Raw genomic sequence first — 23,791 nt, 5'->3', positions numbered from 1 at the left:
CTGTCTATTTTGGTAAAAGAAAATAAAGTATAGGTTGTGTCTGTGATTAAAAAAAAAAACATGCTGACAGGCCGTTAATTAAAGGGGTTGTACAGTTTTGGACAACCCTTGCTGTTCATGTTCTACTTCCCCCACTCCATGTAGCAAGAAGTGGGGTTCCATCAACTGGAGCCACTGCCTTCAGCTATGATGTCTAGTTTATCTAAAGACAACATTGCAGAAGTGCCCAATGGAACCAATAATTGAGAACTTTCTGCTGAAGGAACCTAGTATCTATGTATCCTTTCCAAAGCTTATAATGAAATGATGAGGCTCAACTCTCATTCATTCAAATTTAAAACTGATATGCGTTAAGTTTAGTGGCTTCTACTTTGTGCACAGAATAGGTAGCACTTTCTGCAGCTCCTTGCCTGCATAAGACAAAATGGAAATGACAACTAAGAAAACCCACAACATGACATAATACAGCCACAATATAATGAATAAAGTACTATCATGTGGAGGGGCCCATACGCAACCAGACAATCAGAAGTGACTATAAATGGTGTCATAATCAACATGATGGATCTTTACACCAGGCCTCAGATAACCACAAAATATATGCCTCTAAAGAGCATATCTGGGAATGTGTCCCAGTCTAGTCTAATTAAGTTGCATTTCAAGGGGGTTGTGCTATACTTATGGTTTCATGCCCTTACTGTACTCTACTTGTTTGTCCAACCAGTGTACACCTTCAGGATTTAGGATGCACGTCTAAGTTATGTACAAAACTACTTTTATAGAACCTAATCTACTGGATATGTTACCATCTTCTTCAGTTCAGATGTCACAGGTGGGAGTCAGATAAAAATGGATCTATAGATGATCTATAGCAGCATAGAGGGGAAAAAGAATTAAAAAAGAGAGAAAAACCTGTGCAGTTGTGGTATAACATACATACTCTAACCTTCTTGGATTAATTTCCTACTTTCTTAGGATCACGCTTGAGAGGCTAATGGTGCCCTTCAAAATGTTGCTATGGTGATTGGTCACTTAATTTTACATCTATAGAGTGATAGAAGATTCATACCAGTATTATAATACATGCTTCAACTGGATATGTAAGATCTCCATAACATATCCATAAAATGTGAAAAAACATAACATGTAGACATAGTGGGCAAAGCCTGCTTACGTCATAAAGGGCATTGTAAGCACACTGTTCTAGACCTTGTCACTTGAACTGCTGGTCCATTTTCTGTTTTACTGCAAAGAAAGTAGAAGTGGACGTTGTCTCTATCCCACAATTAATATACTTTGCAAATAACTTGCCATATTTCAGATGATGGAATTCCCCCAAATTAGCTGTGGCTTAAAGGCGTCAAAGCCTGACTCTTCTTTGGCATCTTGGACCAGGAGCGCTGTAAGACCAAGCTCAGCACATAGTAGCCATTATGGGAAGACTCTCTCACAGAGAAAACAATACTGCCTTGGTGACAATTATGCTGATTATAGAAACAAAGCGGTGAAGAATATTCATGACAGACTGATCCTTCACGATAGCAACAAAGATGTTCCTGCTATGTCCCCAGGTCTACACTATGAAGCTCACCGTAAGCCTTTTAGATTAGGTGCACAATCCAACCAGACCTACCAACAATGGATTACACCTGCTAAAAACAGCCCCATCCTCAAGAAATCTGGTAATATCCCTTTACCGTTGAAAGATATTAACAGTGTGTCTGACATGGATACCAGACATAGAAAACTCCTGAGACTTATGGATGAAGCATCTCTCTTTGTGAGCAAATTGGATAATAGTGATTCACCATTTAAGAATTCATCTGATCTTGACAGTTGGGAAGACGAACTTCTGGACCAGTCCACTGTGCACTGCAGTGATGGCTGCAGCTGGGCCATACCATTTACACCAAAACCTCCAGCAAATCCAAGGGCCAAAACACCTGGTTCACATATTGAAGAAACTGTCTGGAATAAAAGATCATTGCTTAGGCCCATGACAACAGATCAGTTCAACTGAAGGGTAGTTGATCCCAGTGTAGAAGAGGAGAACAATTGAATTTAACTGCATCCCCTGTCCTCAAAAAATACATTACTAAGGTTCATCCTTAAGGTGTTTTGTCTGTGCTACAATTTAAAATAAATTTAAAATAAAAATATAGAAAATTAAATGTAAGTATGTGTTTTTCATTTACGGTTCTAACATGCTTTTAAAGGGTTGCAAATATCTATCTGTTGTGCTTCCTGTTCATTATTTTATGAAGTATGTGTAGTTAACATGTAAACAATCTTTAACTGCTATCACAAGCATACAAATAGGTTCCTTTTAAAAAGACTGAGTACTGCTGATTCCTACTACTGGGCATATTACGTTTATCCATTCTCTAATCATCTCCCTCCTTGATTACTGTAACCATCTCTTCAAATGGCAACTCTTGTAATTTACATTATTATACAGATGTATTTAATGTACCATCACAAACTTGAATAGTTACATATCGAAAATTTATATTATTTAATGTTCAAATCGTTCATATTCAAATTCTTGATAAGAGATACTATAAGGGATTTGCTGCTAATCCAAACATCATCATCAATATATCTTCATCAGAGTAGTAAATGTAAACCCAGCTTTGAAAGGATGTCATGGTGTTCCCAAAATACATAAATAAAAAAGCAAAACACAATCCTGGTACCCATAGCAGTCCAAAACATCAGACTAAAATAATAAATAAAACCAAAAATAATGGTGTTCCAAGATAAACATAATACTATCTAAAAACTGTACCAAGTTTTCAAGAAATTAGATAGTTGCAATCATTCCCTGATATGTAATACTCTAATCAGATAACATGTCCATAGTAGTCCAGAGATTACTGTAATACATGACGTAGTACAATGTTTCCCAGCACCTGCGGATATCCAGGGATAAATTAAGGACCGACTATTTTCAGTCTAATGATGAAGTTGACAAAACTATATTCCATGAAGACGGGACAGAGGTCAAGGTAATATATTATTCCTTTCTATTTTGGTAAAATAATTTAAATTATAGGTTGTGTCTCTGATAAAAAAAAAACATGCTGACAGGCCGTTAATTAAAGGGGTTGTACAGTTTTGGACAACCCTTGCTGTTCATGTTCTACTTCGCCCACTCCATGTAGCAATAAGTGGGGGTCCCTCAACTGGGGCCACTGCCTTCAGCTATGATGTCTAGTTTATCTGAAGACAACATTGCAGAAGTGGCCAATGGAACCAATAATTGAGAACTTTCTGCTGAAGGAACCTAGTATGATTAGGCTCAACTCGCATTCATTCAAATTTAAAACTGATATGCATTAAGTTTAGTGGCTTCTATTTTGTGCACAGAATAGGTAGCACTTTCTGCAGCTCCTTGCCTGCATAAGACAAAATGGAAATGACAACTAAGAAAACCCACAACATGACATAATACAGCCACAATATAATGAATAAAGTACTATCATGTCGAGGGCTCCATACGCAACCAGACAATCAGAAGTTACTATAAATGGTGTCATAATCAACATGATGGATCTTTACACCAGGCTTTAGGTAATCACAAAATATATGCCTCTAAAGAGCATATCTGGGAATGTGTCCCAGTCTAGTCTAATTAAGTTGCATTTCAAGGGGGTTGTGCTATACTTATGGTTTCATGCCCTTACTGTACTCTACTTGTTTGTCCAACCAGTGTTCACCTTCAGGATTTAGGATGCACGTCTAAGTTATGTACAAAACTACTTTTATAGAACCTAATCCACTGGATATGTTACCATCTTCTTCAGTTCAGATGTCACAGGAGGGAGTCAGATATAAATGGATCTATAGATGATCTATAGCGGCATAGAGGGGGAAAAAGAATAAAAGAAGGTAGAAAAACCTGTGCAGTTGTGGTATAACATACATACTCTAACCTTCTTGGATTCATTTCCTACTTTCTTAGGATCACGCTTGAGAGGCTAATGGTGCCCTTCAAAATGTTGCTCTGGTGATTGGTCACTTAATTTTACAGCTATAGAGTGATAGAAGATTCATACCAGTATTATAATAAATGCTTCAACTGGATATGTAAGATCTCCATAACATATCCATAAAATGTGAAAAAACATAACATGTGGACATAGTGGGCAAAGCCTGCTTACATCATAAAGGGCATTGTAAGCACACTGTTCTAGACCTTGTCCCTTGAACTGCTGGTCCATTTTTCTGTTTTACTGCAAATAAAGTGGAAGTGGACGTTGTCTCTATCCCACAATTAATATACTTTGCAAATAACTTGCCATATTTCAGATGATGGAATTCCCCCAAATTAGCTGTGGCTTAAAGGCGTCAAAGCCTGACTCTTCTTTGGCATCTTGGACCAGGAGCGCTGTAAGACCAAGCTCAGCACATAGTAGCCATTATGGGAAGACTCTCTCACAGAGAAAACAATACTGCCTTGGTGACAATTATGCTGATTATAGAAACAAAGCGGTGAAGAATATTCATGACAGACTGATCCTTCACGATAGCAACAAAGATGTTCCTGCTTTGTCCCCAGGTCTACACTATGAAGCTCACCGTAAGCCTTTTAGATTAGGTGCACAATCCAACCAGACCTACCAACAATGGATTACACCTGCTAAAAACAGCCCCATCCTCAAGAAATCTGGTAATATCCCTTTACCGCTGAAAGATATTAACAGCGTGTCTGACATGGATACCAGACATAGAAAACTCCTGAGACTTATGGATGAAGCATCTCTCTTTGTGAGCGAACTGGATAATAGTGATTCACCATTTAAGAATTCATCTGATCTTGACAGTTGGGAAGACGAACTTCTGGACCAGTCCACTGTGCACTCCAGTGATGGCTGCAGCTGGGCCATACCATTTACACCAAAACCTCCAGCAAATCCAAGGGCCAAAACACCTGGTTCACATATTGAAGAAACTGTCTGGAATAAAAGATCATTGCTTAGGCCCATGACAACAGATCAGTTCAACTGAAGGGTAGTTGATCCCAGTGTAGAAGAGGAGAACAAGTGAATTTAACTGCATCCCCTGTCCTCAAAAAAGACATTACTAAGGTTCATCCTTAAGGTGTTTTGTCTGTGCTACAATTTAAAATAAATTTAAAATAAAAATATAGAAAATTAAATGTAAGTATGTGTTTTTCATTTACGGTTCTAACATGCTTTTAAAGGGTTGCAAATATATATCTGTTGTGCTTCCTATTCATTATTTTATGAAGTATGTGTAGTTAACATGTAAACAATCTTTAACTGCTATCACAAGCATACAAATAGGTTAGTTTTAAAAAGACTGAGTACTGCTGAGTCCTACTACTGGGCATATTACGTTTATCCATTCTCTAATCATCTCCCTCCTTGATTACTGTAACCATCTCTTCAAATGGCAACTATTGTGATTTACATTATTATACAGATGTATTTAATGTACCATCACAAACTTGAATAGTTACATATCGAAAATTTATATTATTTAATGTTCAAATCATTCATATTCAAATTCTTGATAAGAGATACTATAAGGGATTTGCTGCTAATCCAAACATCATCATCAATATATCTTCATCAGAGTAGTAAATGTAAACCCAGCTTTGAAAGGATGTCATGGTGTTCCCAAAATACATAAATAAAAAAGCAAAACACAATCCTGGTACCCATAGCAGTCCAAAACAATAGACTAAAATAATAAATAAAACCAAAAATAATGGTGTTCCAAGATAAACATAATACTATCTAAAAACTGTACCAAGTTTTCAAGAAATTAGATAGTTGCAATCATTCCCTGATATGTAATACTCTAATCAGATAACATGTCCATAGTAGTCCAGAGATTACTGTAATACATGACGTAGTACAATGTTTCCCAGCACCTGCGGATATCCAGGGATAAATTAAGGACCGACTATTTTCAGTCTAATGATGAAGTTGACAAAACTATATTCCATGAAGACGGGACAGAGGTCAAGGTAATATATTATTCCTTTCTATTTTGGTAAAATAATTTAAATTATAGGTTGTGTCTCTGATAAAAAAAAACATGCTGACAGGCCGTTAATTAAAGGGGTTGTACAATTTTGGACAACCCTTGCTGTTCATGTGCTACTTCCCCCACTCCATGTAGCAAGAAGTGGGGGTCCCTCAACTGGGGCCACTGCCTTCAGCTATGATGTCTAGTTTATCTGAAGACAACATTGCAGAAGTGGCCAATGGAACCAATAATTGAGAACTTTCTGCTGAAGGAACCTAGTATCTATGTATCCTTTCCAAAGCTTATAATGAAATGATGAGGCTCAACTCGCATTCATTCAAATTTAAAACTGATATGCATTAAGTTTAGTGGCTTCTACTTTGTGCACAGAATAGGTAGCACTTTCTGCAGCTCCTTGCCTGCATAAGACAAAATGGAAATGACAACTAAGAAAACCCACAGCATGATATAATACAGCCACAATATAATGAATAAAGTACTATCATGTCGAGGGCTCCATACGCAACCAGACAATCAAAAGTGACTATAAATGGTGTCATAATCAACATGATGGATCTTTACACCAGGCTTTAGGTAATCACAAAATATATGCCTCTAAAGAGCATATCTGGGAATGTGTCCCAGTCTAGTCTAATTAAGTTGCATTTCAAGGGGGTTGTGCTATACTTATGGTTTCATGCCCTTACTGTACTCTACTTGTTTGTCCAACCAGTGTACACCTTCAGGATTTAGGATGCACGTCTAAGTTATGTACAAAACTACTTTTATAGAACCTAATCTACTGGATATGTTGCCATCTTCTTCAGTTCAGATGTCACAGGAGGGAGTCAGATATAAATGGATCTATAGATGATCTATAGCAGCATAGAGGGGGAAAAAGAATAAAAAAAGGTAGAAAAACCTGTGCAGTTGTGGTATAACATACATACTCTAACCTTCTTGGATTAATTTCCTACTTTCTTAGGATCACGCTTGAGAGGCTAATGGTGCCCTTCAAAATGTTGCTATGGTGATTGGTCACTTAATTTTACAGCTATAGAGTGATAGAAGATTCATACCAGTATTATAATAAATGCTTCAACTGGATATGTAAGATCTCCATAACATATCCATAAAATGTGAAAAAACATAACATGTAGACATAGTGGGCAAAGCCTGCTTACATCATAAAGGGCATTGTAAGCACACTGTTCTAGACCTTGTCACTTGAACTGCTGGTCCATTTTCTGTTTTACTGCAAAGAAAGTAGAAGTGGACGTTGTCTCTATCCAACAATTAATATACTTTGCAAATAACTTGCCATATTTCAGATGATGGAATTCCCCCAAATTAGCTGTGGCTTAAAGGCGTCAAAGCCTGACTCTTCTTTGGCATCTTGGACCAGGAGCGCTGTAAGACCAAGCTCAGCACATAGTAGCCATTATGGGAAGACTCTCTCACAGAGAAAACAATACTGCCTTGGTGACAATTATGCTGATTATAGAAACAAAGCGGTGAAGAATATTCATGACAGACTGATCCTTCACGATAGCAACAAAGATGTTCCTGCTTTGTCCCCAGGTCTACACTATGAAGCTCACCGTAAGCCTTTTAGATTAGGTGCACAATCCAACCAGACCTACCAACAATGGATTACACCTGCTAAAAACAGCCCCATCCTCAAGAAATCTGGTAATATCCCTTTACCGCTGAAAGATATTAACAGTGTGTCTGACATGGATACCAGACATAGAAAACTCCTGAGACTTATGGATGAAGCATCTCTCTTTGTGAGCGAACTGGATAATAGTGATTCACCATTTAAGAATTCATCTGATCTTGACAGTTGGGAAGACGAACTTCTGGACCAGTCCACTGTGCACTCCAGTGATGGCTGCAGCTGGGCCATACCATTTACACCAAAACCTCCAGCAAATCCAAGGGCCAAAACACCTGGTTCACATATTGAAGAAACTGTCTGGAATAAAAGATCATTGCTTAGGCCCATGACAACAGATCAGTTCAACTGAAGGGTAGTTGATCCCAGTGTAGAAGAGGAGAACAATTGAATTTAACTGCATCCCCTGTCCTCAAAAAATACATTACTAAGGTTCATCCTTAAGGTGTTTTGTCTGTGCTACAATTTAAAATAAATTTAAAATAAAAATATAGAAAATTAAATGTAAGTATGTGTTTTTCATTTACGGTTCTAACATGCTTTTAAAGGGTTGCAAATATATATCTGTTGTGCTTCCTATTCATTATTTTATGAAGTATGTGTAGTTAACATGTAAACAATCTTTAACTGCTATCACAAGCATACAAATAGGTTAGTTTTAAAAAGACTGAGTACTGCTGAGTCCTACTACTGGGCATATTACGTTTATCCATTCTCTAATCATCTCCCTCCTTGATTACTGTAACCATCTCTTCAAATGGCAACTCTTGTGATTTACATTATTATACAGATGTATTTAATGTACCATCACAAACTTGAATAGTTACATATCGAAAATTTATATTATTTAATGTTCAAATCATTCATATTCAAATTCTTGATAAGAGATACTATAAGGGATTTGCTGCTAATCCAAACATCATCATCAATATATCTTCATCAGAGTAGTAAATGTAAACCCAGCTTTGAAAGGATGTCATGGTGTTCCCAAAATACAAAAATAAAAAAGCAAAACACAATCCTGGTACCCATAGCAGTCCAAAACAATAGACTAAAATAATAAATAAAACCAAAAATAATGGTGTTCCAAGATAAACATAATACTATCTAAACACTGTACCAAGTTTTCAAGAAATTAGATAGTTGCAATCATTCCCTGATATGTAATACTCTAATCAGATAACATGTCCATAGCAGTCCACAGATTACTGTAATACATGACGTAGTACAATGTTTCCCAGCACCTGCGGATATCCAGGGATAAATTAAGGACCGACTATTTTCAGTCTAATGATGAAGTTGACAAAACTATATTCCATGAAGACGGGACAGAGGTCAAGGTAACATATTTTTTCCTTTCTATTTTGGTAAAAGAAAATACATTTTAGGTTGTGTCTCTGATAAAAAAAAAAACATGCTGACAGGCCATTAATTAGAGGGGTTGTTCAATTTTGCACAACAGTAAGGGTGACAGTGTTATTAGTCAATTTATTATGCTCGGATAGCGTTACTTCATTTTAACATGTGATCCAGCTGAAGCCTTTCCAGCTTTGCTGGGTCTATCACGGTTCAAATCTCTATGCACATGTGTATAGTATTTTCCCCATACGCTGGCAGCATTATGCTGCCAGGGAATAGGAAAAACTTTTTGCGGAGTAGGAGGGTCTTTGCCGGGACTCCCAGATCAGCCCTATCATGATAAATAGCAGTGGTACTTCATTATGTTTTGCTGTGATTTGCCACTATACATAATAATGGTTACAGCTACCAAATAAAAAAAAGACCCCTTAATCTCCTCATGATACCCACATTACATTTTGGTAAACAGTAAGAAAAAATTTCCCAAAAAGCGCACTAAACACGTTGTATGTCTTTCTCAAAATAACTTTGGGTGGCAGCTTTAGTCCATAAAATCCTACTATCTAAAATAACATAAAACACTTCATAGAGCATAAACCTAAATAAAAAAATCTTGTTAAAAAAGGCACTTAAAACCTGAATAAACCTATAAAAACACATGTAGTCAATATGCAATGTTCAGCAGAATACACAAGAAACATTTAACATCTAAAATATATCAGCAATATATCAGTACATTTCTACTTCTAAAAGAAAAATATATAAATGTCACTCGTCAGGGCAACTACTCTCAGTTCAGAAGTCATAGCCCATGATGGCTTATCAAACAGAATTAATGTCCTAAGTGAGTTCTGATTATAACAATGAGTAAAGGTCTCAGTACTGTGGTCTCTCACCCAGGTGTGATGTTTATCTGTGACCAAGGCAAACGATCAAACCCCACTATGCCTATTGTCTCCATTTGCTCCTTTTGACCCTCCTTACCCCCTCCTTTAGAATGTAAATTCTCACTATCAGGGTTCTCTAACCTATGTCTCATGCCCATTATCCATCCTCCTCTCTGTCAATTTTTTTTCTTATACTGAATTCTTTGTGCGCCATGCAGTTTGTGTGCCCTGCATTTATTATTTTTGTATCTATACCCATTGTTCTTATCTGCATGTACTTATGTAATTTTGTGATTTTGTTCCAATCCCCTTTGTATGGCGCTGCGGAAGCCTTGTGGCACTTTATAGATAAAGGATGATAATAATAGTACAAAACCAATAGTTATCTCGGATATTGTGGCTTCAAAAACTGATTTCTGTATACATTACTTGGTAGGATTGCAATCTCTGAGATCATGTTGCAGACTGGAGGACTTTTTAGGATATGGATCTTGGGTAAGAAATAGAAGATTGATTTTCGTGGGGATACTTTAATCAAAATATTAAAATTTGCAATCATTGATAAGACCTTCTCCTTTCCCCAAATGCATAATGTTTTAATTCTCTATAAAGTTGATAATCATATTATAAGCAAAAAAAATAAATAAACTTCATCTCATTCTTTTTTTTTTAGGGACAGGGTATAGGTACATATAAAAAGTATAGAGTATAACACAATGCAGACAGCAAATGTAACAAATACTATAATCAATATGCGTGAAAGTTAGGGGTAAAGTCGCTTTCCAGTTTTGATATTAAAGTGGGGTAGAGAGGAAAGGTCGGAAAGGGGTTAAAAGAAAGAATAAGATAAACAACAATGGAGAAGGAGTGTGTGGTACAGGAGAGAACACAACACCCGTGTTTGGGAGCAAAAAATGGTTTTATGTATCATCATCATCAACTATTAAGAAAGGGCCACTAATTCCGCAGTGCAGTACAGAGAACTCACATCCATCCCTGCCTCATTGGACCTTACAGTCTAAATTTCCTAAAACACACACACACACACACACACACACACACACACACACACACAAAGAGAAAGACTAAGGTCAAAATAAAAGCAGTCAATTAACCTACCAGTATGTTTTTGGAGTGTGGGAGCAAAACCGGAGCACCTGGAGAAAACCCACGCAAACACGGGGAGAACATACAAACTCCACACAGATAAGTCCATGCTCGGGAATCAAACTCATGACTCCGTGCTATAAGGCAGAAGTACTAACCACTAAGCCACTGCCCATGCTAAAATACTTAGAAAGCAGTCTCATATTATACGTTGCCCAAAGTTCACATATTTTACAGAACAATTTTGAGGAGTATTTGACAAAACAAGTTATATATGTACAAGGGGATACATCTACTATAACCTGTTGAGCATCATTTGTTGTGAGGGAGATGCTGAGTATTTTTCGTCAGCCAGGAGCTGGCAGGTAGCTGCAGCACTTTTTGTCTGATTAGCTTGTTTTAGTGAAGGGAGGTCAATGGGACCAGGGTTGGGAGGTGGAACAATTTTGGTAATAGAGGGAGGTTCTCTTGTATCACAGGTAAAATGAGGTCCTTTGGTTAAATGTAAAAGGAGCTACTGGAGGTATCCTCGCCTTTTTTTGCTCATTTTTCCTACTATGGAGGTTTACGGTATAAAAAAGGCCACTGCTGATGAGATATTTCCAGAAAAGTCCATTGAAAATTACATGTGCAAAATGAATGGTCATGAAATGTGATCAAACATATTTTTTGCATTGAGGGCCAGTAGAAGGGATGGGCATTTCTGCCTGTAGATGTTATGGATGAGATTGATCATGCACTTGAACCCAACTAGATCTAAGTTGACTCCTATAAACATTATAAGAGGGAAGAGGTAAAAAATTGTTGCTTATTCTCTGGCAACAGTGACTCGATTCTCTAAATTAGAGACTTCCTGAGCAGATTTTTTCCAGACAGTGAAGGCTGTGAAAATCATATAACCTCTCAATATATATTATTCTAGATGCTATAAAATGTGTTGTGTGGAAACTGAAGTACTCCATGGAAGAGTATTTGATCTCCTGGTTAGTAGCTCGTTCAATAAAAAGGACTTGTCTAGATGCCAACAAAAATTTGCAGTGAATGTTTTATGAGATGGCGCAACCATGTGTTATACATGCGACTTTGGGTTTTTGTGTGAGCGATTTAGACATAAACAGCATTTCAATAGAAGAGTAGATATAGTTAGAGTATAGTAGTGGGAGTAGCCACCAACAGAGGAGTTCTTGAGACACCAAGGGGTAAATGTATTATAGTCCGATTTTTGCAACTCGCGGGAAATCGGCGAGTTTATAGCTAAAATTTAAAGCGGCGCTGGCTTGTAAAGGCAAGTTTGTCGAGTTGCAAAAATCGGACCATAATACATTTACCCCCCAGTGTTGTGTAGGTCATGAAGGCCATGTGCCTCGGAGGGAAACTGGGCATCCTGAAGTTTTTTACAGCTACGGGTCTAAAGTTAAATTGAAATTGACTCTCAGGATCTCAGGATCAGGTGACCCTAATGCATTCATTTATTTGAATATAAATTGAGATACCTTACCGGTTAAAGCTGTATTATCACCTGGTAAAATATTTTCATAGTATGGCTCCTCCACCTAACCAGCAAATTCATTTTCTTAACCAACATTAAATGGCTGTAGGGGGATGAGCATGAATACAATTCACAAGCTGCAATCATTTGAATGGACCACCCGCTCACCCAAACGTCCGCTGATTTTCACCTGGGGCTGTGATAGAAACAGAGGAACCCTGGGAAGAACAGCTCTCTCGGACTTCATCTAGAGCCACCTTATGTAAGTATTTTTCTAGATGGTAATGCAGCTTTTGATCAAGTTTCTTTTAATGTGTTTGCTATGGATAACACTTTGCCTGAAGGCTGGACTCAGGGTTGTTACCTTTGGGGTCCAGGTTTCATTTACACCCAAAAAGGAATTTTCTGTTTTGTGTGGAATTACACTCTAATGGTTTCTATTTTAGCTGGGTAAAATGTTGACAGACAGGTATTCAGTTTTTTAGGAATTCGGAGAATATGCCAGATGTTCCAGTATGTAGGATAACGTAGTGTATCTCTTTGAAACTTCCAAGTGGCACCAGCTTCATTATGACGTGTGATCATCACTCAGATTGTAACTTTCTAATTACTGGCATTAAATGTATATGGCAGTTCAGGTAGGTTAACAAATTAATCCTTTAATCTCAACTAAATGAAGTTATGACTATCACCATGTATACAAGTACAAATCAATCCCAGCATGTAGAGCAGTGGATCCCAAACTTTTTCAGTTCAAGACACCCTTAGGGTCTTAAACCAAAATAATTACCAAGTAGTCTCCCGCCTTGCTTACCACGGGCCCTGGCCGAGGCACCCCTGTGAGATCACCGAGACACCCCAGGGAGCCAAGGCACACAGTTTGGGAACCACTGATGTAGACAATACCCTCCCACCCAAACAGAGAACAGAAAGCCATTTGCACAACCTGTGGCATGCTGGGACTTGCAGTTCCACAGCAGCTGCTGAGACTAACTAGCTTTTATCTAAACAATAATTTCATAGACATTGTCTAGCTCCTGCTCTCCAAGGGGCAGTACAGTAAATCTCACAGCTGACTGCCTTGTCTAATGTATGAAGTCATTTAACTCTGACACATCCGCATGTTGCCATGAAAATAAAATGGAAGGTTAGCAGTGGAAAATTCCCCAGGTTCTTCTTTGCTGGGTGTGTCATTGTCCCCAAAGGATTTTGCGCTAACACAAAAACAAGGGACTGCCAATAGCTAGCTCCACGGAGACCGGTAAACAAACTCATTTAATGAAGGGAGAAGACTGCTTATTCCTGGTTTGACTCTTATTCTAATATGATTATCTCTCACACGGCTAATTTTTTTAGGATAGTAAGTGATGGGTTTGGGAAATTAGTAATGAATATTAAGTTAAATGCCTTGTGTTTCAGCTCATACAATATTACATATATCATTACCAATCTGAGATCCTCCTAGCCTTTTTCAGATCACTTGTATGAGCATCCAGTTATAGCAGAGGCAGACATTTTTCCTCCATTCAAGAAACTTAAACATTTTAGTAGTTTGATTGTAGTAAAAAATATAAAAATTGCAATTATGCACAATAAATGGTGGCAGAAAAGGGTATATCTTTTATTTATAGTAGTGATCAGGGCCATTCTATTTAGGTGTTAGAGATGAGAGGACAAAGTGCTAATTATTATGGGCTAATTATATATCAGCTCCGATCACCCTGTCATGGCTTCCAGCCACTTATATTCTCTTTGTGCAGATGCAAAGTGCATGGATGTACTGCCATGTATTGTTATGCAGAGCTAATGTACACAGTGCTGTACAAAATATATGCTGGTATATACCCAGTAATGCTGTGTCACATTCAAGCAACCTTGTCAATAGCAATTTCAATTCCAGTTGAATCTTCTGTCTTATCTCCTTTTAGGAGATGAAAGACAGATGCTCAGATCCTCTATTGTATCACAGTAGGACAATAACCACAGACAATGTCAGACTGACATCATCATACAGCCCCATTTTCTGCCAACTCCCAATCAACATCTTGAAAATCCCTCCCAGATTTTGGCTGGAATCAGCAGTGTTTTGGGTCCATATGCACAGTAATTTCCATCCATTCAGGTCACTCTAAAATGACCTACTTGCCACCAGAATTACAGCTTGCAGGACACCTTAATCCTAATTTGCTAATTATTAACCATTTGGGACAGCAACATTAAAAGATATATCTGGACAAATGCCTTTTCTTCAGTGTCCTGAAAAGACCCTTGTGTAGAAAATATTCATAAAGCAAGAATATATTTTATGTTTTTTATAACATTAAAAAAAAATCACATTGTTTAAAATGTAGCATTGCCTGGCTATCATTGTTTTTAATATTAATCATATATATTTAGTTATCAAAATAACTCGCATGAAAAAATAGCTTACAGTTGTCTACAAGTAATCATTCTTGATTAGACAAGCATTTCTGTAAGGTAATACTAATGAATTCTCATGTATTAATTGCTGTGTAATTATATATAGACACAGGTAGGGGGAGAGGGGGGGGGGGTGGGAAGCTATAAACTTAATAAATAAAAATATAAGTCCTAGCTCAGCTCGGGACTGAGATGCAGTGTGTGATGGCAACTGGTTGCAGGTCTTCACCAGAGATTCCAGCAACTCTTGTGCTGCTGCTGTGTAACAGTACCAGACTAGGCTGGCATCAGAAGGGTTGGTTAAGCTGTTTGGGTTGGGCATGCATTTTTTGTTTTCAACATTTTAATTTTATTTTTGCTTTGTTTTTTACTGTATTGCTGGTGGCGGTAATTGTTGGTTTGGACATTGTGACCCTGTTGACCTAATGAACAGGTCGACATTCTGACTGTCAACATTATGGTGTCAACATTCTGAATGTCAACATGTTCATTGTTGTCATTCCAACTACATCCCATCCACAATGCTTTACTCTTCCTTTATGAATCTGTCTAGCTTAGCTTTTAACATAGTTTGTTTGGGCTCACAAACTTTAATAATAAATTAATCAGCTATTTAGGAATCTCCAGTGTGTAACGTTTGTAAGGTTTGTAAACAGGGGGAATGTCTAAGTTCCCCTAATTTTGGCATTGATAGAGCCATTTGGTTTAAACAGCAGCTGCCATACCACTCACTTCTAGTTCTGTGTCTACAAAGGATTTATAGGTTCTGACAAACGAGAAGTCCGAGAGAGCTCTCTGCAGGAGTTCACATGACCTCGTCTCACATGGCAAACTGTATAGTGAGGTCACTATAGCAGGTTTTTATCAACATGGAAATATAGGCTTCAACTTTAAGCTATCCACAGAGTTCACAACAATTATGTAACAAAAGAGCAAAAGACTCAAAAACATACACAGCAGGTAGGAAAGGGTAAATATATATTAGAGAAATCAAGTGGTAAAATTAAATAAAGAAATCCTTAAATTACCTGTTAGGAGTACTTAAAAAAAAGTACTTAAAAAAGTTTGAGAATGTACTCCTAAGTATAGCAATTTCCATTTTGTACTGCCCAACATACCTCTACAGACAATAATTGTATATCTTTCTAGTCTAAGTGCAGCTTCAAATACAAAATTATTCTAAATAATTATACAAATGCCCCAAATCTAAGGTTTCCATATTGGAAATAGAGAACTGGAACAGCCATGTAACCCATAGTTTGCCAAGCTGACTAAAATTACCCTACTAATATTAATTAAAAGATCTGAGTAGTCTTTGTGATCTTCAGATTTGCAAAATCTGATTACTCTGGAAAAACTGGAATATATTAAAGCCCTACATAAAGCATGAGAACACATAAGTACACTGAATTACTTGTTGGGTAGGTAAATTTGCACATGTTGGGCCTGATTCATAAACGGACGAAACCAGCGATTTTATGCGTATCTACAAAATCACTCTGCGCATGCCCAGAACCGGCTTATCCGCCACAGAAAGCAGACACGTTCAATTCATCTTCAAGCGCAAAGGACACTTACTTCAGCCTACGATTTCAGGGAGGGAACCGGGCAGGAAAGAGGCGTTTGGCTGTATTCAATATACAGTAAAGGCGTGCCAATTGTTAGTGCACGCAGCAGCATCCAATTGAAGCTATTGGCATCTCAATAGTACTTGTGTTTCAGTCATATCTCTTGCTCCAGATCTAGTCTAAGTGCCAATTACTAATAACGCGTATGCAAACAGGAGAAACTGCAAAAATGTATTTTATGTACAGTAGACATTAATATCATCCTAATAAATGTATTTCATGGGTTGAAAAAAAATAGAAACTTTTTTTAAACTTTTAATGTTTTGTTATTATTGTCTGTATTATTACCAGGTGACATATATTTATTTATTTTTTTAAAAAAAATCTGTGCATTCTTTTGTAAATTTATATTCCACATAGGCATTGGACATATCCTACAGTGTCCTGTTTAGTAAAGCAGAACGAACCTAGACCCGTATTCATCAGGGCACGCATTTTCAGTTCTGTTCCCTTTCAAATTTGGGAGTGCACAGACCCGAATTACCTTCATCCTGAAACAAACGCACATTACGCTCAGTACGCGTGCCTCGATGAATCAGACCCGTTGTGTGTAGAACACTATAAAGATATAGGATACCTACTAAACATGTCCTAACTGGAGATAATGATAAAGCCATTCTATATACACCTTACAGACATATCATAGTATGCCTACCCCACATGATCATACTATAATTCTATTACACTCCTCTTTAATAAACTCAATATTAGCATATAGCAAGAAATGCAACAATTAACCAGAACATAGGAGGCAGTATTGGGCAATTGGAATATGCAAGACAGTCAGACAGTTTTGGGAGATAGTAAATGAGAAAATCTATGCAAATCTAAACTAGAGATGCTTAGGTTCGGTTCCCCGTAAACCGAACACACCCGAACCTAGCAGATCCGAGTACCAAGCCAAGCCGACTCTGTACTTTTGCGCGCCCTTGGAATTGAAAACAAGGCAAAAAGTCATTGTTACGTGTTCGGATCTCGCGAGTTTTGGATTCTATAAGTACCGCCCACCACAGCGATCCAGCACCATTTCACAGAGGGACACAGAAGGGGTAGCACAGTTCGTGGCAGTGTCTAGAGCAGTTGGGCAGCATCATAGGTAGAAAAGAAAGAGGAGGGGTAGCAGTGTTTTTCAAAGTCTCCAGTGTCATTCAGGAGAGTTCCATTACTCCATTGCTAATTGTGATTGCTGAAATAGAATTAATAGATCTGGCAGGCTTGGTCTTCTAAATCTGCTGTCACATAATGTACTGTGTTATATAGGTAACACACAAAGAGGAGAGCTCCTGTGCTAATTGTCATTATTGAAATAGAAATAATAGGGCTGTCAATCTTGGTCTAAATCTGCAATCAAATTGTACGGTGTTATATAGGTAACACACAAAGAGGAGAGCTCCATTGCTAATTGTCATTGCTGAAATACAAATAATAGAACTGGCAGTCTTGGTGTCAATCTGCAGTCACATTGTACTGTGTTATATAGGTAACACACAAAGAGGAGAGCTCCACTGCTAATTGTCATTGCTGAAATAGAAATAATAGGGCTGGCACTCTTGGTGTAAATCTGCAGTCACATTGTACGGTATTATATAGGTTACACACAAAGAGGAGAGCTTGATTGCTCCATTGCTAATTGTCATTGATGAAATAAAAATACTAGAGCTGGCAGGCTTGGTCTTCTGAATTTGCAGTCAAACTGTATGGTGTTATATAGGTTACACACAGAGGAGAGCTTCTTTGCTCTATTGCTAATTGTCATTGCTGAAATAGAAATACTAGGGGTGTAGACTTGTTCTAAACCTGCAGTTACATTTTACTGTACCATAGCTCACTCAGAAACAGGGGAGGTGGCAGGGTTCAGTGCTGAAACAGAACTTGTAATAATAGGGCTGTCGGTGTTCTTAAAAGTCTCCAGTGACATTCTACTGTGCCATAGCTCATACAGAAACAGGAGGGGTGGCATTGTTCTTGTCACTCTCCAGTCTCAGTCATGATGATACTAATCCCTCTACCTCATGTGCTAAAGTCTATGTTCAAGTGCATAGTGGTTTTAAGTCAGGGAAACAAAAATGTAAATAAAAAGCTTGTACCTTTGTAAAGAAAAAAACACTTCTCTAATAAAGGTGAAAGTTTACTGTAAAAAAACATAAAATTGCCAACATGCCATTCTACCCAAAATATTACCATGCATACCAGCATCAGCTAGCTCTCTTCTCTCAGCTAGATCTCAGCACCTGCAATCTACACTGTCATCATATTCACCCTTATCAGTGCGTACATTATCCTCAAACAATACTAATTAATCCCTGCTGGATTCCACCATCACAGAAGTCTGTGTACTTTGATGTATTTGTCGGTAATGCCCTTCCTCATGGAATTTGTAGTTTATTTTACGGAAGAGCTCTCACAATTTTTGGGCAATTCTTTTAGACCAGACTAAATGTCAAAATGTTGTGCAGACAAATCTGCATCACCACTGGGTGTCTTGGGAAAGCTAAGTTTTTTCCTAGAGAAACTGAAGGAGGAGTCGTCATTCTGTCATGTACCACTTGAGCTGTCAGCTTGCTGACCAGGAGCTAATTGCATCTCTTGAGATCTGGGTCAGTTGGAAAGGAAGAAAAGACATAGCTCTTAAACCTAGGATCAAGCACAGTTGCCAAAATGTAATGATCCGATTTCAAGATGTTGATAACTCTGGGATCCTGGCGAAGCAAATAAAGTACTTAATATACAAGTCCAACATAAGTAGTGGAATTGCTTTGTTTCATTTCCTCCTTCAATTTCTCTGGCTGCTTTTCAAAAAGTCTAATTAGGGGAATTACTAGACTTAAGCTAACAGTGTCTGCACTCTCTTCACAGGTGACTATTTAGAGTGGTTTCAGCACTCTGCACAACACGGAAAATATTCTCCACTGCGTTGGACTAAAGTACATTCCACCTAAATTCTATTCTTCTTGCAGCTGCTGCATTCTCCTACATGCTATTGCTGAATCCCAAAAATGACCCTAAATATTTTGGGACACAGACAGCATCTCCTGCATGTCACTGTCATTTTTTTAAAAGTTCTGTACCACCAAGTTTATTGTGTTTTCAAAACAGGGAATGTGATGGAATTCCCCCCGCTGTAATGCTCTAACAATAATGGTGGCATTATCAGAAATCACATATCCTCAGGAGAGTCCAAGCAGGATAAGCCATATTTCAAGGACATGCCTTAGTTTTTCAAACAGATTGTCAGCGGTATTACCTCTGACCTGCGCCTTGTCTTGTTTCTGATAACCACCTCTCATGCCTTCAAGACTTCTCCCGTGCTGCTCCCCACTTATGGAATTCCCTACCATGCTCAATCAGACTTTCCCACAGCCTTCAAATCTTTAGATGCTCTTTGAAAACCCATCTCTTTTTTAGAGGTGACCTTATTATCGATAACAATTTTCACACTAATGCACCCTCACAACTATCTCAATCTCCACTCTGAGCCACACTCGCTCCTTTTGTTTCAGCTATGCCCTCTTCCCTTTAGAATGTAAACTCTCTAATGAGCAGAGTCCTCCATACCCTTTGTTTTCATGTCTCCATTCATTTTGTCTGCCTTGCCTGTTCTTGTTTTATGTATGTCTTGTTTTATGTATGTCCTTGTCTTCCCTGCTGTACGGCGCTGAGGAGCCTTACGATAATAATAATAATAATAATAATAATAATAATAATATGCCTCTTAGTGTAGCAGATGATACACAGAGCAGCCTGCCTCTGAAAAATGCAACGTTCTTGGGTACATGCTGCTGCTGTCCCTGCTGGTGAAGGTGAATCACCAACCCAGTGGGCTGTTACAATCATATAATCTTTCATTTGCCCAATTCCGCTTGTCCACATATCTGTGGTTAAGTGTACAGTTGGTAGAATGGCATTTTGTAGCCCAATAATAATTTTTACGAACCTTCTGGTAGAGGTGAGAAATAGCTTTTCTAGTAAAATAGTGTTGTGATGGAATTTGGAAATGGGGACAGAAGACCTCCAGTAACTGTCTAAAACCAGCTGCATTAATAGTGGATATTGGACACAGATCTAATACTAGCCATGGCGTCTGTGATCCGCTTTACCACTGGGTGACAGCTTTCATATTTGCTTCCTCTTGCAAAGGATTCTTTAACAGTCAATTGTTGTAAACTACTAGTAGTCTTCTTCTTGGTCTGCTTCTGGGATGAAGATTCACCCCAAGAAGCAGCAACAGCAGCAGCAGTGGGAATAATGCTCAAGAATTCTTCTGAGGAATCCAGGATAGTAGAGGAGTCATCTAGCCTTAGCAACTTGGTTGCAGGACTAACTTTGACCGCTACTGAAGATAATGATGAGGACGGTGTTGTGGGTGTAGATTCCAGGTGTCGGGATCTAGCTGAGAGCAGGCAGGTAGCTGATGATGGACTGCTTGTTGTTAGTTTTTTAGCATAAGTTTCTGATTTTCCCAACAGCTTGCCATGAACTCGCTTCAAATAGCGTAACATGGATGAGGTTCCTAGATGGTTAGGATCCCTAACTCTACTGACTGTGGCTTTACAAATTGATAGACAACTGTTGTCAGGATTTCGGTAAAAATAATTCCACACATAAGAGGTGGATTTTTTGGTCTTATGTCCAGGCATGACAATGACCTTCTTCTTATCACTGGCAAAAACTGCTTCAGTCTTTGTTTGAAAGTGTATGTAAATAATATTGTGATCTGTGAGATGGTCAAAATTGACTGCAAATGACTTGAAATTAGTGTTATTGAGGTTAATAATAATGTAGGGGGGAGGGGGATATGTAATTTTAGCAAAAAAAAAATCAGGATTTTAGAAAAAAAAAAGAACGGGATCCAAAACCAAACCCAATACCAAAACACACAAGGGCGGTTTTGCCAAAACACAAAGTTTATCCAGATCCAAAACCAAAACCAGAACACGGAGGTCAGTGAACATCTCTAATCTAAACATCATAACTAAAACAGTGAAAATTAGGATACATTTTATTTTACTTCTCTGCCCTGCTATCCTTTTCAGGTGTTTCATTGCTAAGAATTACAGCCTGACTGGACTTGACCAATCATTTCCGATTGAAAGGTGTAGCAATCTGTTAAAAAATTAAGCTTGGTTGAAACAAAAGGTACATTTCAAAGGTTTTGTAAGGAAGCATGTAATTTTTATGAAAATGAATTTATACTAGTTAAGACAAATTTTCAGTGGATGATATTTATGATGTGTTTGCATGGCATCCCCTTTTATAAGAAATGGAACATCCCCTTTAGCGATTCCCCACTATAAACAAATATTCCTGTTTTTATACTTTCATGGGACCCCTTATAAAAGAAATGGTTTGAACCTAAGGACTTTGACATGATCCTATCTATTAGAATGAATTATTCCCTGAACATTCAAATGAGAAATTTGTACAACTCTGTCACTTGGTATTAGCTGTTGTAATGTAGATCTGTAGATTTCTAGCAGGGTAAGGAAGCGTGTGTTATTATACAGTGTGCCATCTGCTACATAGTGTGCTCTGGATTTCCCATCCCACAAAACAAAAGACCCATTTTTGCTCACACCTATCAGCCATCCCTGTTATTAACCCTTAGAACTCCACTGAGAGAGAAGCAACCTCATCATAAATGTTTAATACATTCCTTTGGAGCTTCTCTGGTCCCTGGTATCTCAGCACTACTGTGGTTTAAGTTGCATGGGTCCAATAAATTTTGCAGTAATCTTAACACCAGACATGGTGAAGATTTTTGCAGGCACTGCAGGGGTTAAGGCATTGTCTTTTATAGGCAATGCCAGTACAGACTGACCTTGGGCATACAACCTCATTTCCATCTTAGAGCCAGGCCAGTTTTTATTTGCAGAAAGACAGACATCATTCAACTTGAACACCTGACAATCCATGTGGTCTATACTATACTATACTAAATTGTGGCTATTAGCTAATATTTCTCATAAAATCCACAGATAATGTAATATAAATAGCACATGAGTATAACTGATCTAGTTAGGTTTCATTGGCAATATTTTTCTTGATCTATGTAGCTTAAAACCATTCAAGTACTGCACACATTGTCCTGCGCCACAGTGTATGTGATCCACACCAGAGCGGGGAAAGTCAGTTTCCAAAAAAGAAAAAAAAAGCCTCAGCTATTATTGACAATCAAAAATAAATAAATATTCATACATGTAAAAACTGTGTTAAAAAACATGACAATCCATTCCGCATGGCTGTATTTGGCTATTGAAATATGAGTATTTCTTATTTCTACCTATTCCATTACATACAAAATTAATTTTATGGAACAATCACTTGCTACTTCCTAAGATCCAAGTGAAAATGTCACAATTGAAACATTATTGTACAACATTTTTTGTCATATCATTGCTAAGCAAAGCTAGTGGAAAGCTTGTAAGTGATCAAGTAAAATGTCAATAGCATACAAAATATGTGAATAAATATAATGACACAATATTTGTTAACACCTTAGCTGCCAGACAACCATACAACATGTTGCGGAACAGTTTTCTGAAGGTCTACATAGAATAATAAAGTTACATTTTATGGACACATAGTATAAACATGTAAGATACATATTTTAGCATATTATAATCTATTGTAGAAAGTGTTAGAAGCTAAAGAAATTGTTATGTACGTACGAGTCCCGTCAAATCTTGTAGCAATGGTATCCAAGAAAGTATTCTGCGGAGCAAGCAAACCTTTCATCACAGGCATTTTTCCACCACCTTGATGCTCTCTGCTTGTCAATAATCCTTCTGAGACGCTGCATCAGCATTGAGAAGATGCTACAAAGTAGCCAAGACACATGTGTCTCCTCTCTAACATCCCATTTAGACCAGAGGATGCTTCTAAGGCATCATGTCCCAATTCCAGTGCTAGCCAGTCTCTCTAATTAATGACACGAACATTCACACAGACACCGATATGCATTGTTTTATTGTGTTCGCTGGCTCTGTCCCTCTCCTCTCCGCTGTGTGTCTCTTTCTATCCCTCTCTCCTCCCATCTGTGTTTCCCCTCCCGTATTCAGCTATCCCCTGCATGTACCTGCCTTCTAACTCACATGGTCCCCTGACTCTCTTTCACTTGTCACTACCTCCCGCCTCCTGTTTACCAACACACCTCTTTCTCTGGATATCTATTGAGCTATTTTTGTTTCATGCTATTTCTTTATGTAAATGGGTGAAGTCAGAA

General features: G+C 37.9%; 1 protein-coding gene across 1 annotated transcript in view; it reads right to left on the bottom strand.

Annotated features, from left to right (window-relative positions):
• The window catches only part of KCNH4 (potassium voltage-gated channel subfamily H member 4), a 139,858-nt gene extending 116,306 nt beyond the window's left edge, over positions 1-23,552 (bottom strand). Inside the window, exon 1 of the mRNA XM_075176918.1 lies at positions 23,238-23,552. Coding sequence (XP_075033019.1) covers positions 23,238-23,313 — 76 coding nt within the window. The 5' untranslated portion in view covers positions 23,314-23,552. The remainder of the gene's footprint in view (positions 1-23,237) is intronic.
• Between the last annotated feature and the right edge of the window lie 239 nt (positions 23,553-23,791).

This window comes from Mixophyes fleayi, chromosome 6 (genome assembly GCF_038048845.1).
Source record: "Mixophyes fleayi isolate aMixFle1 chromosome 6, aMixFle1.hap1, whole genome shotgun sequence".
Lineage (NCBI taxonomy): Eukaryota > Metazoa > Chordata > Amphibia > Anura > Limnodynastidae > Mixophyes > Mixophyes fleayi.
Note: the sequence above shows the minus strand (reverse complement) of the source record. Positions and strands in the feature narration are given on the sequence as shown.